Here is a 17,610-nt window from a genome sequence, read left to right on the forward strand (position 1 = left end):
ATTCAATGAGTACGTTTTTAAATCTTTACTATTATACATCCTTATCTATCTATCGGTCAATACTTCTTCACACGTCAATTGAATGAGAGTCTGGAACAAAGGTCGAACAGAAACAGTCATCTCCATTTCAAATTACATTGATGGCTAACATCGCACTAAATAAATATTCACTGTACGCAACCATCAATGTACTTCGTGCAATTCGATAAAGTAGTCATTATCTCTTATAATAAAATGTAACATGTTAGTTATAAACAAAATGTAATTACTTACCCTCCGCTCGGAGATTCACATCAGTTATTTACCCGCATCTTGAATACAACACGGGTTCGGAACGAATAAGCAAATAAGAGTAATTTGAAAAGTGAATTTTAATTTAGTAAATTTAAATTATATTTTAGACTGTTTATTTGCCTTTTCAAGTCGTGGATAACTTTAAAGAATGGGTTTCGATTTTACTAGAAGACAATGGTTGATAATTGTGGTTATTTCGATAGCTGATTTCTGCAACGCTTTGTGTGTTGCTTTGCAGGCGCCGTTTTACCCACAGGAGGTATGTCAAAGTTCTAGTTACTCAATTAAATTCCACCTAATTTTAGAAATTACGGCAAAATAACTCTGTACAAGAATTCATGAGCCTATTGAAATCGACTTACCAAATATTTCCCAGGAATTCGTAACATTTTTGAGCTAAACAATTAAAATAAAAGTATTGTTATATTAACAATATGGAGAAAACCAACGGAAATATAATAGGAATTGTTGTGTTTAATTACTGAATTCAAGTTAAACTTCTAATTTAAAAATTAAATATTCAAAGTTACGAAATAGTAACTATGTGGTGTGGCTAAATGATAAAATTACAATTTATCTTATAAATTAATTTAATCTAAACAAAACATATAACGTTATTATATTAGAAGTGAAAGTTTCTCGTCTTAGATAAGAGTACTGGCAATTAATATTTAATCATTTAAATCCACATTGTATTTTATATATTCATCAATTAACCCGAGCCTAATTTAAGTCCCTTTCTCTTTACCTTTTCTTATAAGGAGAGGTTGGGAAGAGGAAGTGGATTTAACGGTGGAGGAGCATAGGAAAGGGGAAATATCCTCTTTATGTGCGTCTCCTCCTCCGTCGTATAAGGGTAGGCAACGCATGTGCAATTGCGGATGTCTATGGGCAGCGGTCGCTTTGCCATTTCGGCGGTTTCAGGTGGCCGCTTGCTCGTTTGCCACCTTATGTTATATAAAAAAAAGACTGAATCGAAACGTTTTAATTCGCTGACTACTCATAATTTATCTGTCACCGACCAATTATAAATTTCATTATTATACTTAACTTTTTAGGTTACTTGTGCATCAACTGCTATACCGTGAATTCCAATCAGTGTTTATATTCTGTAAGGATGAAACTTACGTTAAGTTTACAATATAAATACTATTAAAAAGAATGTTAGGAACTGCTAAACGTTTTTGTAGTTACTAATGCATATTTTTGGTCATTAACCACGCCGCTCGCTGCACCTAAAGCCTCGCTCTCCGCTTACAACCGACTACGTGATAACCCGACCACAGAGTCACTTCTTATCGCAGCTTCACAATAGAATTCCTAGGCGCCCTTTACTTAACGACTCTAATAAATCATTACATTTATTATTTAATATTATGCCAGAACTCCATTCCCCACACGAGTGTTATTTCGATGGAACTTGACATATTACTTACTTTGAGTTTCGTACTGAATATTAGAGGAAGTTTGAGAGTAGCCCAAGTGTACTTGGGTACCTTCTGTAGAAGGTAAGGAGTAAAAGGTTAGCATGGTATGGGCATGGTATGTGGAGGGATGAATCTCATGTTACAAGAATAACGTTAGTTATGAGTACGGAAGGGTACATCGGTAGAGGTAGACCTAGAAAGAGATGGATGGATTGCGTGAAAGGTGACATGATCAAAAAGGGAGTGATGACTGAGATGACGTATGATAGTTATGTGGAGGTCAAAAATCTGTTGCTCTAACCCTACGGGAGTAGGATAAGGAGAATGATGATGATGAAGTTGCGTTCTGAACGACGCATGCAGTGGACTTTCCAATTAATTGCAAGCCTTTATAATTTTTAATAGCACTATACTGTTGAGTAATTAATTTAAAAACTACTAAGGTCACAATACGAAGGACATATAATAATAGGATAACTTAGAGATAACCGTTGTTACTATCCCTGATAAGCACAAAAGGTCATTAACATTTATTTGTAAGTTATCATTTTTTTTTTAATGTTTAAAATTATGTAGCCGTAATTACTTAATCATACGAGACACTTGAACTTACAAATTAACGCGGTAATAAATCTACTTATCAAAACGAATTCGGTTTGTCCAGTTCAAAGATCAGATAAAACTCGATAAGCTGTTGTTTCGTATTAAAACCTTTGCTTCATTCAAAATAGGAAAACTAGATCGTTTATTCAATACTTATTTAGGACATATTTTTTTGGCGACAACGATATGATCTAAGAATGTATAAAATTATTATGTCACGTGATTAAAAGTAGTAAAGAAGAGAAATAGTTGCCATATTATATACTGATAGAAGATACTGCTCTAAGAAATAAAATTCCTTTAGAGACCCGCACATTACATTGTTTTAATGTTATTTTAGCTTAACTGCCTAACCCAATCAAATTATCGGCCGATAAAGTCTGTAGTCTGCGGGAGCTCTTAGACTTGTCATCGAATATTTGTTAGTCTGAAAGTTTTTTAATTGTAATTAAATTAGCGCTTTTTCACGATCCCACTTGATTTTGATGATGTCTTTTAGTTCGACTAATAAAGGAATATTGCGGTACACATGTGTGTCTTGTTTTTGTACACGTGTTGTAGTTAAATTAGCGCGTAATTTAGTCTACGCGTTACATCTCTGTCGCCGTGAATAGTGATAACCTTTAACCGTTAAAACATATCGATTTACGTAAAAATACATAAAAAAAACCAATTAAAATGCGTTTTATTTACTCTATCTTCCATCCATTAAAATGATATTTATGTAATAACAATTTAATTTTCTTATTTGAACCATACCTTAAAACACATGACGTTTAGTATTCTTTCAAAGGAATTTCCTTTTGAAAGTACCTACAACAATTTTCATATAATTTACTGCAACAAGAAAACGCTATAGCAAAAAATTTGCATACCTGCTGTTACCCAATAGATTTTTGATTAGCAACTGTATTCATTTTACAGGCGGAGAAGAAAGGATGTTCGGCGACGGAATTCGGACTGGTGTTCGGCGTGTTCGAGCTGGTAGTGTTCTTGGTGAGCCCGCTGTACGGCGCACATCTCAACCGAATAGGGCCCAAGTTACTTTTCAACGCTGGAATTCAGACCACGGGCACCTGCGCCATATTGTTTGGGTATAATAAAATTTGTCTATTAGTCCTTAACAGCGGGCGCACACCTTGGACTAAACTATCGCATGACAGTTGTGCGATTGTCGATTGTTTCGCAGCCAATTCAACTGTTTAGTTGCACAATCAAGTAGTGTTTGCACCTCCATGTAAGCTAAAATAATCAATGCGAGACTGAACAGTTGTGCGATATTTTAGTTAAAGGTGTGCGCGCGCTCTTAATAAGATTCTTTGAAAACAAAAGAACATTTAAATATGTTTGTAAATTACTTTCGGAATATGGCAGCAATTAAAATTATATCAACTTAAAATAAACCCATTCACGAGGCCGCAACCATTTCCGCACTAAAGTATCTCAATGACAAAAGTGATAGTCCTAAAAACCACTTCGTACCTTATTTTTTAGGTTACACCAAAATCGGTTCAAGGACAATATATAGTCTATGGAATTTCATGCGTTTTAATTTATTTTTGTAACATGACAGTTTACTTGACAACGTGGAGGGCCACATCCCGTTCATAACGCTGAGCTTCGTCATTCGAATCGTGGAGGCGATGGGCAACGCTGCCTTCCTCACCGCATCATTCGCCATCATAGCCAAAGAGTTCCCTAATAATGTCGCTACGATGTTCGTAAGTAAGCCTTCTGATAAACTAGTTGCAAACATTTCAAAACGAGAGATTGCTAATCTCGTAATAAGAAAACTTGCATTTCTGTAATATCGAAGTAAAAGTTTGTAAGCAGATTTTTCGATATTTGTAAAGGAATAATGAATTAACGAATTTTATAGTTTTGCTGCTCTTTTTCTTCAACACTGAACAGACATAGATAGGCTACATGTTAAATTTAATAATTATAATACCTTATTTGTCTGTTTAAAATCTAGATTGTTTGGAAACGCCTATAAATTAAAAGATTCAATTTATAAAAAAATCATTATATCTGTATTTGCCACTTACTAACAATTTATCATAGTACAAGTATGTTTTGTAATCAGATAAACAAATGAAACTTTTGTTTTAGGCTTCCCTAGAGACTTTCTTTGGGCTCGGACTAATAGTCGGTCCTACTTTGGGAGGCGCTTTGTATGGAGTCGGTGGATACTACCTTCCCTTCGCAGTGCTAGGCGCTACACTATTCTGTACAGCTGTTATGAGCTACGCTGTGCTACCCAAATGCAATGACGATGAAGATTTAAAACCAACAGGACGTAAGAATTTTAATACAGCCTTGATAAATAATTCAGCGCGGTATAAATAGTTTTCATGTACTAACTACATTTTATTTTTTACTGCAACCTTATTCGTAATATACATTTTAAATATGGTTTACAGCGACGATGTTCACACTGCTCAAAATCCCTGGCGTTTTGCTCGCAGCAATCAGCATCATGTCGACAAGTTTGAGTATCGGCTTCCTACAGGCGACACTCGAACCACATCTCAGACAGGTAAGCTTCGATGACTAAGAATTTTAGGCTTCACTATTCTTGTGTGAAATGTGGTTTTGAAGCTACAAGCATTTTTATATTAAAATAATACAATTGACGTAATAAAACAAGCCGTTTTGTTCCAGTTTAAGTTTTCACCTGTGATCCTCGGGCTGATGTTCGTGATCAACGGCGGTGTCTACGCGGCCTCCGCGCCTGTGTGGGGCTGGATGTGTGACCATCCCTCTATCAAGCCCAAATACGTCACTGTTATCGGCTGTATGTGCATCGCCAGTGGCTTTCTGCTTATCGGGCCTGCGCCTTTTATTGATATGCCTACGTAAGTATTTTTACTCCTAGATAATAATCAACATTCAACTGAAATCTAGATCTTTACCAATTTTATTTATAGTTGACAATCGTAAAAATTGCCGTTATTTTAATTTTTTCAGGTTGATGTGGATGACGATATTAGGCCTGGTACTCCACGGTATGGGTATGGGAAGTCAACTAGTTGCATCTTTCTCGGACGCTCTCGGCACAGCAATGTATGTAAAATATTTAAAAAACTAATTTAAATACTTAAGTACTTTGTTCACAGAAAAACCTTTAATTCTCCTGCGAATTTACTTGAACCAATAGTTATTCATCTTCGTTAAGTTTGCATGTAAATAAATTGTTTTTATGTACGTTACCCAATTTACATTGTTACTTACATTGGTTAACAAATAAAACATTAGCTTCTGATTCCATACTTTTATGATTTTTTTCAATGCTTATTAATACGAGCTTTATTGTTCCAGAGCCAACGGCTTACCAAACTCAATAGAAACCTATGGACTGGTGTCAGGCATGTGGACTTCTGTGTTCGCACTTGGGGCATTCGTAGGTCCCACAGTCTCCGGCTTGCTCTTCGATTCCGTTGGTTTCAGAAACTCTACCATGTTCGTTTTCATTCTGCATGTCATTGTTGTAAGTTTATCTTACTTTTTACTAGATGCAAAACATGAGATGGATGGATGTTTGTTACTGTGTAGGTCCAAAATAGCTAAACACCGAGAAACCGAAGAACACCGAGCGGAATCAAAGGTGGATGATTACATCACTTGAAAAACGTATATAATAATAATAATACCAACACCCCATTTTCTTGTAGAACAAATGAAAGAGTAAGTAGACATCGGGACGTACGCAGAAGTCATGAGAATGGAACAATAAGTTAGTTAGATCTTCCGTCAATCCTTAATTATGATGAAAGTGATATTATCAGTACATGTACATTATTTTACATTTACAGATGTTGGTAGTGATGGTGTACCTGTGGGTGTGTGACCGCAGCTCCAAGATGGATGTATCAGTATCCGCCGGTGACCTACTGCAGTTAGACGGAACTCTAGACGAGAGCGTGCTCATCGGCGACAAGTACATCATGCCCCCACCGAGGGTTAAAAGGTAATACACAAAGGATAAGGTAATAAAACAAAACCGACTTCCAAACAAAATACACTAAAAACAAAACAAAAAACACTTATTTGGATAAGGATTCATACCAAATAAGAATAAAAGCGTTTTAAGGAAGTTGATTGCATTTATTTGACGGTTTTCGCAAAACAAACGGTTATTGTGCGACAACCTTAAGAGATTGATATATGCTATCGCGGACTTTTATTTAGCAAATTTAAAGGGCTACAATTCTTCCATACATCATTTTTATGTAGGTCTTATAGTTTAGGCTACGTAAGCAAAGAAAGCAAAAATGACCCGAAATTTCGTCGCACGATTTTGAGCTAAACTATTTAACTACGTCGTAGTCTTTGACTCCAAAACTCAAACAAAAAATGGGACCCACCTGCAAGCATTACCTTTCGGATAAAAAAAGAATTATCAAAATCGGTCCACTAGCGGCGGAGTTATGCCGTAACACATATTAAAAAAAAAACATACAGACGAATTGAGTACCTCCTTCTTTTGGGAAGTCGGTCAAAAAATAAGGTTAACGCTCAGATTTATACATAATATTTAAACACTAACCGTGGTAACATAGAATATGTTGTTTCAAAGGCATTTCCTTTTCAAATTGATTTCATTAATTCACCTTTAGTCTTCGTCCATTTATCTGAATGTCGCCTCAAAAAATTTCTTTTAAATTTGTACCCCAATAACTTCTATAAAAGCATGTACTAATCCTCACGTAATCCAATTCCAGTCGTCGCTGTGGAATCAGCGTGGAGCGTTCTCGGCCACCCGCAATGAACAGTCTAATAGCGTGCACAAGCTGTAAGAACCGACGCAGTCCGTGGAGTCAGCGCACGCCCGTCTATCGGCCCTCCTACGGCAGCCTCGACCACCGCTTCCGTGGAGCCCTCTCTGTCACGTAAACAAACTGTGCACAATCACAACAAGCAGTTACTAAAAATCATAACGGTTTTAACCAATATTTCCTAACTGTCATACTGTCATGTAACGCTCAATAGATGCGTTCCTTTGTGTGTATTTCTTATTTCCGGATTAAGATAATAAGGTTTATTTGTAAATTTCTGATCGTAAAAATTGGTTTTATCCTACAAAGTTGGTAGTCAGATTTATTACGTCTTCTGCTGATATGGGTTATTTTAGTTCCCGCTTTCAAATCACACTTTTTTGACTAAAAAATCCATATCCCTTCTAATTAATCTTTTATTACTAGTTTTATATCAATCTTCGTGATCATTTTTACAAAAAATGTTTGTGTATGCGCTTATTTTTAAGATTATACCAGTTCCTCCCTACAGAGTTTAAATATGCATCAGATATATTTTATTTTATGAACAAGATATGAATATGCTTAATTATTTTTTATAATTAATAATAAGTTTTACAGTTCCTAATAATAGGTTGTTTTAGGTTAATTAACATACTATTGTATGTTCGATATACTATTGAAAAATAAGTATATCGAAATGCCAAAATAATTCATCAAATTGAACATGAATATTTCGTTGCTGTCATATTATGTAACATTGCAGTAGAGCAGGAGATAGTAAATGTAATCTAACTAATATTATAAATGCGAAAGTTTAGATGGATGGATGGATGGATGGATAGTTGTTTGTTAGAGTTTGTAGCCTAAACGGCTGAACGGATCTGAATGAAATTTGGCATAGATGTATAGCAGAGTATGGAAGAGCACATAGGCTACTTATTATTGTTTTTTTTAATACCACGCGGACGGAGTCGCGCGCGAAAGCTAGTAGGTACATAAATATATAAGGCTTGTCGATATTTCATAATTGAATTTGCATTTGTATCCTATTTCTTTTTACTTTATGTTTATTAAATATTGTGAAATTTTATATTCAAATTTTTTAATCATTAAAATATTTTACATACTTTTGTTTTTTATTATGGTAATTATACCATTTCGTTATTGCTAATAATTTATGACAGGCGCTACACTTTTCTATTTCTAAGTTACAACTGTGTGAAACGTTATGTGGCAGTTTTTTCAATATAATTTAAGAGTTCAATATTGCGTAAAATACATATCAGTGAAATAATGATGTAGAAATAATAGTTTTGTTGTCTATCCTGCTTCATATTGTGCAGTTGTAAGGTCAGAATCTTGCGAATAAGGTCTCGAACGAAGTCAACCGGGAAATAATGTGGCGTGACGAAGGCCGGGGTAATGAATGCAATTGTAGGAACATCTTTTTTTCGGCAGATTAAAAAACTATTCAGTAAAGACAACATAAAAAAGTGCTACAGTTAAATAATTTTGATCTTTTTAAAATGTAATGTAGCTAGCTTTCTTTTCTTTGTAATTTTACTTATTTAAATGTTGTTACAGACCTATCCAAATCCCTTTTTCGGCGTATGAAATAACAAATGACTACTACAGGACCTTTTCTTTTACTTGACGTTTTGAATTTATCTTCACTAAGGACCAGGACATTAATAAAATACTAAGTTTTTTTTAGTGTTTTTTCAAAGAGGTAATATTAATTCACAGAGTAAGGCCAAGGAAAACACTGATGCGTGCCAGAGGCCATAACAATTGCATAGCCAAAACTTTGCTCTTACGGCGACTTAATTTTACGATATCCGAATAATAACATTATTGTTAGTCAACAAAACAGTATATTTATAGTTATAATGTTTCACTTATAAATTAAAAGGATTGTAGTAAAACCGGAACTAGTCAAAATCAACACAACAAATGTAAAATTAACATCATCATTGATCCCTCACCTCGCGACAATGACATTTGAAAAGATGACGGAACTGCTTTAGGACTCATACATCTTAAGGCAAATCAAATATTTATTGTTTTTAAAGTAAATTAATAACATTATTATTAAGATGCTGTTAAATGACGATTAATAACAAAGTTTATCCCTAATAGAGTTGTATTTTTATTAAATACTAGATGTTGCCAGCGAGAAGTCGAAGAGCGAAGGCCCATCTGAAAATAAAAAATATAGCTTATGTTATTCACTGATAACGTAGCTTTTTAATAATGAAAGAATTTTTGAAATCGGCCCAATAGTTTTTGAATTGTTTTAACACATACAAACATTTAAAAATCCAAATCTTTCCTCTTTATAATATTACTATAGACTTGGACATGTCAAGTGTCATGTGTCATGTGTGGCATAGAGAATTGAAAATTGTTAAATAGATATAAAAATTACTACGAAGATTGATAGTAGCTTTAAGGAGTCTAGGTCTGCCCATAGGTGTCTCAGGGGCGGCAGAGAAGGCAGCTAACTCTAGTAGACGCCCATGTCAAGCGTAAACGTGATGAATTTCAGTTGTTTGTAAATAATGTAAGCTTTTTTACATATTCATACCACAGCATTTAAAAAGGTGAATTTGACAAAATTGAGTAGTTTACTCGTGAAAAACTTTGGCTTTCTGACAAAATCAATGTAAACATAATTAACATTTAGAAGTTAGAGTTCCGAAAACTTTTTAAATGTCTCAATAATATTCGGAATTTTAAAAATCTTTTAATCATTTGATGAACGACGTCCTATTGGTATTTACGACACATCTTTTAATTTAATTATATGACTAATGTCCTTGACTCTGTCGACCGCGAAAAAGTCACAAAGTTTGCACAAAAGTTGTACTACTCACTTCTAATGCAGTGACTTCATAAAACCTAATCCAAGAGGATGACGCATTCACCAAACCAGTTACAACAAAAGCCCAAAGATTCACTGACAAACAAAAGTAAGGATAAATATTTATTTTTTCGAGTACTTATTACTTTGTTTGTACTAAGCAAAGAGATCCCTCTTGATTATTAGAATGCATTTTACACATAACAAGAAATAAAATACAAAGAAACAATACGTTGGTATGTCTATTGTTTTCACTAAATTAATATTACAATTATGTAAACATGATTACGAAAATGAATAGTTATTAATATGTTTTAACATGAAATTAGCTTAAAAAAACATATATACCTTTATAAAAGCTTACTCTGTCTCAAGTAAAAGCTTAGAGTACCAGGCTATCAGAAACACTCAGAGGATCAACCATAGCATTGGTAACGTTACGATGTTAGTTTAACATTTATAACGATAGAATGTAGTGATGTAAAGTTTTTAATATTTAAAAATAAAAATAGTGTCTATACTTTATAATCTACACTAACATTATAATTAGGAAAGATTTGGATTTTTTTATGTATTGACATAACACAAAAACTACTAGGCCGATTTCAAAAATTCATTCACCATTAGAAAGGTAATTTTTCTATGAGTGACATAGGCTATATTTTTTATTATTTTTTAAATTTCACGGAAGGAAGTCACGAGCAACAGCTAGTTTGTTATAAAGATGTCATTAATTTATACTTTAAATATGTTTAACTTGTGCAAATTTAATTGTCGTAGAAGTTTTTATTTTATCCACATTAATAGCCTACATTTCATACGTATTGTACCGTACTATTCAGGCGCATAAAGTAATAATCTTGCATCTTCTTCTTTCAATATAACGCTAAACAAGGACGCAGTACTTTGATAAAAGTTTTCTCGGTGCTGTAAGTGCGGATATTCGTATCAAACCAGTCGAACGGGCTCGAGTCACGAGCGCGGGTTCAAATTTCGAGTCGCACGGTTCCCGAGTATAAATAATGGTGTTTTATATCATGAAAGTTGCAAAGAAAATTGATCTCGAATATGTCTGTGTTCGATTATTGCATTTTATATTGCAGTATATCAGCGCAGCGGTTCCTAAAGTGGGCGGGTAAAAAATCGTATAAAAGTTAAGCGAAATCACGTTTGCTTTTATTGATTTTTTTGTTTATATAGTAAATACCGCATTTAAAACAATGTAAATTGTTACAATAAAACAATTTCATTATCCTCATAAGAGTATAGGTTATTTTCAATAGAATAAATACTTTATGACTGACGTGAATATAAATATTTATGAACATGAATTAATAAATTATTTTCTTGTCGAATTTCATTGAAAATTAACCCTCACAAGTTTCATAATGTAACGTTTATAAGCTAAGATAGTCCAAAAATATCTATTTAAACGCTTTAGTATACTTACTAACCTATTTATAACATGCATTGCATCGTAAAGACGTTGAATAAAACGAGGAAGGAAGGGCGGTGAGGCAGGCGAGCAGTTGCAGGAGGAAGCAAGGTGCGTTGCGTCCTGCGCCCGAGCACCTGACACGCGCCGGACCCCGACCCCACCCTGTCAAAACACACCGACAGGGGTTGACAACCTTGATTTACTTATCAATTCGAAATCTTAAAAATATAATCTTATAATATTGTAAAATTGAGAAAGATCCCAAAATTTACATTAGACAATCGAACTAATAATTACGAGGTGTATATTTTATTTTAACTATAATAAGTAACTTTATTTCAACAATACAATAGGTATAAATATGTACCAATAATTAGTCGAAGAGTACATTCATTCTATAATTGTTAATTAAAAATGCCAATCACTTCTACACGACTAGTTCACTATCAGTATCGACAATCGATTTTAGATTGATCATTGTTCTATTGTTTTTTATTGTAACTTGTACGTCTTTTATTATTGACGAACGTATTGGGTTAAAAGAAATGGGTAGTATAAAACCGTGCGTCTAAATAAATATTACTAACTAGATTTAAGATTTCCTTTGGGCTCAATAAATAAAGTTTTAAATCCTGTAGTCTATGTATCCGGGAGTGCCACACAAAACTGTCCCTGCTACCTCCCCAGCATGGACGGTGCAGTGCGTAAAGGCATTCCTCGCGTCAACAAAAAAAATAGTCTATGCATAGTGTAATTTAAAATTAAATTCACGTAATTGTTGTCAGAATGTAAATAATATCTAACAATATCTAAACTTTGGTAGTGTAAAAAACTATACAAGCAAATGTTAACCAAACCAACGTATTATTAACAATATTGCTTTTATGTTAAGACCGGTTTGTCGTGTCTCAGAAGATGTTCTTCACCTTGACACGTTTCACGAAATAGCGAATGATTAATCCCAAGTAGTCTGATTTTAAATGTTAACCTTGAAATATGAAAAGTGGTTCTCCGATTCAAATCCGGAACAAACAATATTAGAATGCACAGCGCACATGTGAATAATTTAGTAAAATTTAATTAATCTTTGTCACAATAGCAATATTTACGAAATAGATGAATGAAATAACAAAAACTCAAACGAAAAGAAAATATGTGAAAAAATATTTTTAATCTCTGGCAACTTTTTTTAATCCTGCATTGACATTTATAAAGAAAACTACGTCACGCGTAATCATCAGTACAAGGTTTAATTCTTAAATTCAACTAGCCCAATAAACAGTAGTAAATACACAATTTTAGAAAAGAGCTTTTATAGCAATTTCTGTTAAAGTTAACTTTGTTTTATATAGAAACACGACTATTTAGTTTTAAATATAAAATTTGTATTATTTAAGTCTCGGACATTTTATCCAACAACGTCCGAAGAATCAGTCGAACAGAAAAAGTTCCATTACGTCATTTATTTAAGTAGTAAGTATCCAATTAAAGGTTAAAATTTAAGAATTAACAAGTTAATTCTTTAATATTTATTGTTATGTTTTCATTAACATATGCGGGTTGTAAAGGTCTTCGAATTGCTAATTACCGTGAGAATCGCTTTGAACAACTTTTGCTTCCCAATTTTAATGCCAATTACAGTTTATTTAAATTCGACGCGACGGTACTTCGTTTTCCTGAAGGACGTCTCCATGGGTCCCGATTGAATGACTACGCACTGATGCCCAAATTATTTAATTGAATCGTAAGAGCATTCAATAAAGAGACTTTACATTGCCATAGTGGAATAGATTGATTCGATGAAGTCTCAGTTACGATTGACATTTGGTTGGACGTTTGGAGCGCACGCACACCTGTAACTAAACAATCGTACAACTGTTTAGTCCCTCTTTGATTCCTATGACCTTATATGGAGGTGCTATTACTACTAGGTCTTTAGTTGTGCAACTAAACAGTTGAATGAACTGCGAAACAATCGACACTATGCGCCCGATTTAAGAATATTATAAAAGCGAAAGTTTAAATGGATGGATGTTTGATGGAGTTTGTAGCCTATACTGCTGAACGGATCTCGATGAAATTTAGATAAACGTAGAGGATAGTCAGGAAGAACAATAGCCTAGTTATTTTTTTTTTCAATTTTACGCGGACGACGTTGCGGGCGAACGCTAGTATTACATACAGTGTAACTATGTAGATTATTTCTGTATAGAATATACGTAAACGTGTAACAAAACAAATGAAAGGCAAATTGTATTTAACTAAAGGACAGTATTAGAAACAAGTTTCAACGTACAGAATATATTAGTAATCGCGCTTTAAAATATTATTCGTAACACATTTAATGTGTCAGTATTATTTAAAAATATCGTGTACTGTTATGAAAATAGTCCACGTTGAATTAAATTATTTTCTTCTATTCTAATGTAGACTCATTTGATACGCAATATTCAACAAGCAGGATGAGTAATCGACAATGTCTATTGAAAGGAGGGAAGGAAAAAATCGCAAGTTCTACAGTACCATTCAAAAGTTACGGTGGCTCGCTGTTTTACATATCGTCTCATGCAACACATATTTAACTATCAACGAGAGGTATAGAATCTCTGGAAAAGGGACATCCCTACGCACTTACGCTTGTTACCGCATATGTATTTTAGTAATAGCTATTTTACCCAACAGTGGACATATATCGCAGTACATGAATTCGCAGCTAACCTCCAACCGCTGTTAAGTTTGAATATTGTAATAACAGTCGTTCTCGCACTACCCAGTCAGGGCGGTTGTATGACTCATCCCAATACGTTGGGATTCACTGAACGTTGGAGTTTTTATAAGATCACGCACCGGACGTCATATGCAAGTCACGGTTCGTTTGTAACCTTGTAATTATTAAGTAACCTCGATTAGTGACAATTTAACTTCCTAACAATGATAGGTTAGTTATTGTAAGGTAGAATTTTTCCCTGTAAAGTAATTCCAAGTTCGTGTAGACACTGCTACAAAATAAAACAAAACGTTGAACATTGGCAATTTCCTTAATTTATTTCATCTTTTGTACTTAACACCTATCCAAAGTGATATCTCTATAACCTATCTTGGTTGACTGTGATCTAGAATATTAAGGTCCCTGAGATAAGATAAAATGTCCTGTAAAGGTAAATTCTTCCAGTTCATCGTACAATTCAATAAAAAATTCAAGCAGCATTTCGATAAAAAATTGCAACAGTTGTATCCGACGATAAAAGGATGGAGAAATTAAATCAAGGCTACTTCCGCTCTTCAATGCAGTAATAGTAAAATTTCACATTATCTTATTAACACACACTTCTTTGTTGCCTAAGCTGTCAGCAATCACAGCATATTTTTGAATAATTATTTTTTTTTATAAAAAGCCTTACACTTGCGTCATTTTTTTAATAAAAAGCGTCACGCTTTAGGCTACATATTTTAACGCCGTTAAACTTAGGGGGTAAATATTTTGGATAAAAACCCTAATGTAGGAAAGAGACCATAAGTCGCTGCCAACATCAAGGAAGCAAGGTTGTCGTCATGTCATGTCATTTTGACATTTGCTATTGATAATTTGACAAATGTAAACAATGAAATAAAATTTTCATAATTTCATGCGAATGAAGCCGCACGGCAACCGCTAGTTTTGAATATTAATGTATAACAGATTTGGTTTATATTTTAGCTACTTAAGTTATAGGTAATTGTTACAATGGGTGCATAAACAACCCCTTTGTAATGTAACTGTCACTTTTCCTTCTATGTAGTTATTTTGTAAGTCAAGCAACAAAGTTTTGTATCGGTCGTTATTTTGTCAGCTTATTCAAAACGTTGTTATACATACTGTACACGTAAACTATGACGTCATCGAATCTCGTAAATCAGCATTACAATTCTTCGAACTTCTATTTTTTCTCTCTGTATCATTCACAAACTCAGGTAAACAGTAAAACGTCGAAAAGTTTACGATCACATATTGTGTACAATTTAAATGGACATTTAAACAAGTCGGAACAGGATGGAACGTTATTTATTGTTCAGTTTTACTGTAAGCAGTATTTGATTACTTTTTTTAAAATTTCAAGGTGGCAAACGAGCAAGCGGCCACCTGAAACCGCCGAAATGGCGAAGCGACCGCTGCCCATAGGCATCTGTAATTGCAGATGCGTTGCCTACCCTTAATCGACGGTGGGGAAGACGCACATAAAGAGGATATCTCCTCTTCCTATGCGTCTCCTCCACCGTCAAATCCACTTTTCCTTCCCATCCCTCTCTTTCAAGAAAAGGGTGAAAAGAAAAATGGACCAAAATTAGGCCTTCGGCACCACACTCGTCAGACGAAACGCGGAATTGCTACCACTTCAAGCCTTTCTTCTGTGTGGCGGTGGTACTGCTGGGGCGAGCCGGCCGATTCGTGCGAAGATGTTAAAGCGGGCTCTACCACTGTTAAATTAGTTAGTTTGTCGAATTAATCAATTGGATTAAGTGAAATTTAAGATACGTTGTACATACATAGGCTATAATAAAGTTTCCAAAAAAGCATCTTCAAGTCAAAAACATTTATTTTCTAATTAAAACGATGGATAATTCAAACCCACTTTTGGTTAACGACTTTTAAAACCTCTGAGGATAACGTTTTTGTGGATTTATCATAAATCGTGTCCTTCGAAAGATACTTTTTAAAACAAGCAAAGTTTATTTTATTATTCAATAAACTTCACATTAAGTTGAGTACTTTTATCTAATCTCAATTTAATTTATAGTGTTTTAAACTTAAGAATCGGAGTAACTTATAATTAAGTGCTAATTAAACAAAACTAATTCAATTTTATTTTTTATACGTTCATTTCTCTTAAATTTTTTAAAAGGGGCAATTAAAAAATAATAAAAAAATCTAAACAAACTTAAACCATAAAAAGCCTCAATATTTTGTCACTCCAATACGAAATCCGGAAAATAATACAAATAAAAAAGACTAAATTCGTAGAATTATTTGGTCGTTTATGAGAGTTTTAAGAGAGGACTTAAGACAAGTCTGTACGTTACACTCCGGTGTCGCCCTCTTGCGGATCAAGTGGCCGACCCAGTGACAGGCGACTACGCTCCACTGACGCCGGCAGCCCCACTTGCTCAGAGCCCTAAACACTTCCTCACCGTCTACATTACAATCTCTGCTCTATTTGATGGCATGCTTTCGCTCATACATATCCTTGATGATATTAGAAATTGTTTTATTACATTTTATGAGCTTTCACCTATTTATTTAAGTTTTAAAACACTATTTATTTATGTTAATATATGTTACTAATATTATAAATGCGAAAGTTTCAATGGATGGATGTTTGTTAGAATTTGTAGCCTAAACTGCTGAACGGAACTCGACAAAATTTCGCACAGATGTAGCGGATAGTCTAGCGGTAGAAGAACACATAGGCTAGACATACTTTGTTTTTTTTTTAATTTGCGCGGACAGAGTAGCGGGCGAAAGCTAATATAAAAAAACACTTACCCGTGTTCTCAATATTCCTTAATTATTTATCTTAATAGTTATAACACTTTACTATTTATGGTTAAGGAATATTGCATCGTTTAAAACTATTTACTAAAAGAATGTCTTTGAGTGGAAACTACCGTAACATTACTTTCAATTTCTGTTAAGGCACGTATTCCAGAAATATGACTAATTAAATTTTTGGTAAAGTATAAGTAAATAAATTGCTACATAAAAAAGTGTTTCTAAAGGCATTCGAGTTTCTAGTCCACAAGAGTTAACTACATTTAAAATAGAATTTAATATATCCATAAACTTATACTTAAAGTATGAAAAAAATATGTTTTAGTACAAACAAATTCAGCAACACTGACATAAATCATACTTCCGGATAAAACTAATTTCTTACTCATAGAGTTACGCATTGTTATTAAAACTAAGACAAAAGGGGATTCACTATCTCCGTAATAATAATAACATAAGAATGCGCGGACGCAAGTAACAACAGACGCTCGGAGGGGTCGTAATCAACTATAATTCCGAGTATTTCCCCCGGCGATAACACGCTCGTACCTGCCGAGCTTTTGCTATCGTACCTTGCGTATAATGCGAGTAATTTAAGGAGTCACATTTAATATTTCATTTCTGGTATTATACTGTTGAAAAATTCTTTTTCTACTTGTTAGAATCTATACTCATATACACGTATTTGAACACAATTT

The 17,610-nt window shown here is 33.9% G+C and overlaps 1 protein-coding gene across 1 annotated transcript; it reads left to right on the forward strand.

Annotated features, from left to right (window-relative positions):
- The first annotated feature begins 287 nt into the window (after nt 1–287).
- LOC106111069 (MFS-type transporter SLC18B1-like) lies at nt 288–7,942 on the forward strand. The gene is made up of 10 exons (XM_013293036.1): nt 288–553; nt 3,249–3,418; nt 3,898–4,045; nt 4,437–4,623; nt 4,748–4,863; nt 4,989–5,182; nt 5,295–5,390; nt 5,646–5,814; nt 6,140–6,294; nt 7,049–7,942. The coding sequence occupies exons 1-10, from the start codon at nt 443–445 to the stop codon at nt 7,218–7,220; spliced, it is 1,518 nt and encodes a 505-aa protein (XP_013148490.1). The 5' UTR covers nt 288–442; the 3' UTR covers nt 7,221–7,942.
- Nucleotides 7,943–17,610: the final 9,668 nt, after the last annotated feature.

This window comes from Papilio polytes, unplaced genomic scaffold, assembly GCF_000836215.1.
Source record: "Papilio polytes unplaced genomic scaffold, Ppol_1.0 DF824180.1, whole genome shotgun sequence".
NCBI classification, from domain to species: Eukaryota; Metazoa; Arthropoda; class Insecta; order Lepidoptera; family Papilionidae; genus Papilio; species Papilio polytes.

Excerpts from the sequence above, each read along its gene's own strand:
- LOC106111069 (XM_013293036.1), top strand. The coding sequence starts at position 443 with ATGGGTTTCGATTTTACTAGAAGACAATGGTTGATAATTGTGGTTATT. Across the intron at positions 3,419-3,897 it reads ACCTGCGCCATATTGTTTGG|TTTACTTGACAACGTGGAGG; the intron begins GTATAATAAAAT and ends GTAACATGACAG. Across the intron at positions 4,624-4,747 it reads AGATTTAAAACCAACAGGAC|CGACGATGTTCACACTGCTC; the intron begins GTAAGAATTTTA and ends TATGGTTTACAG.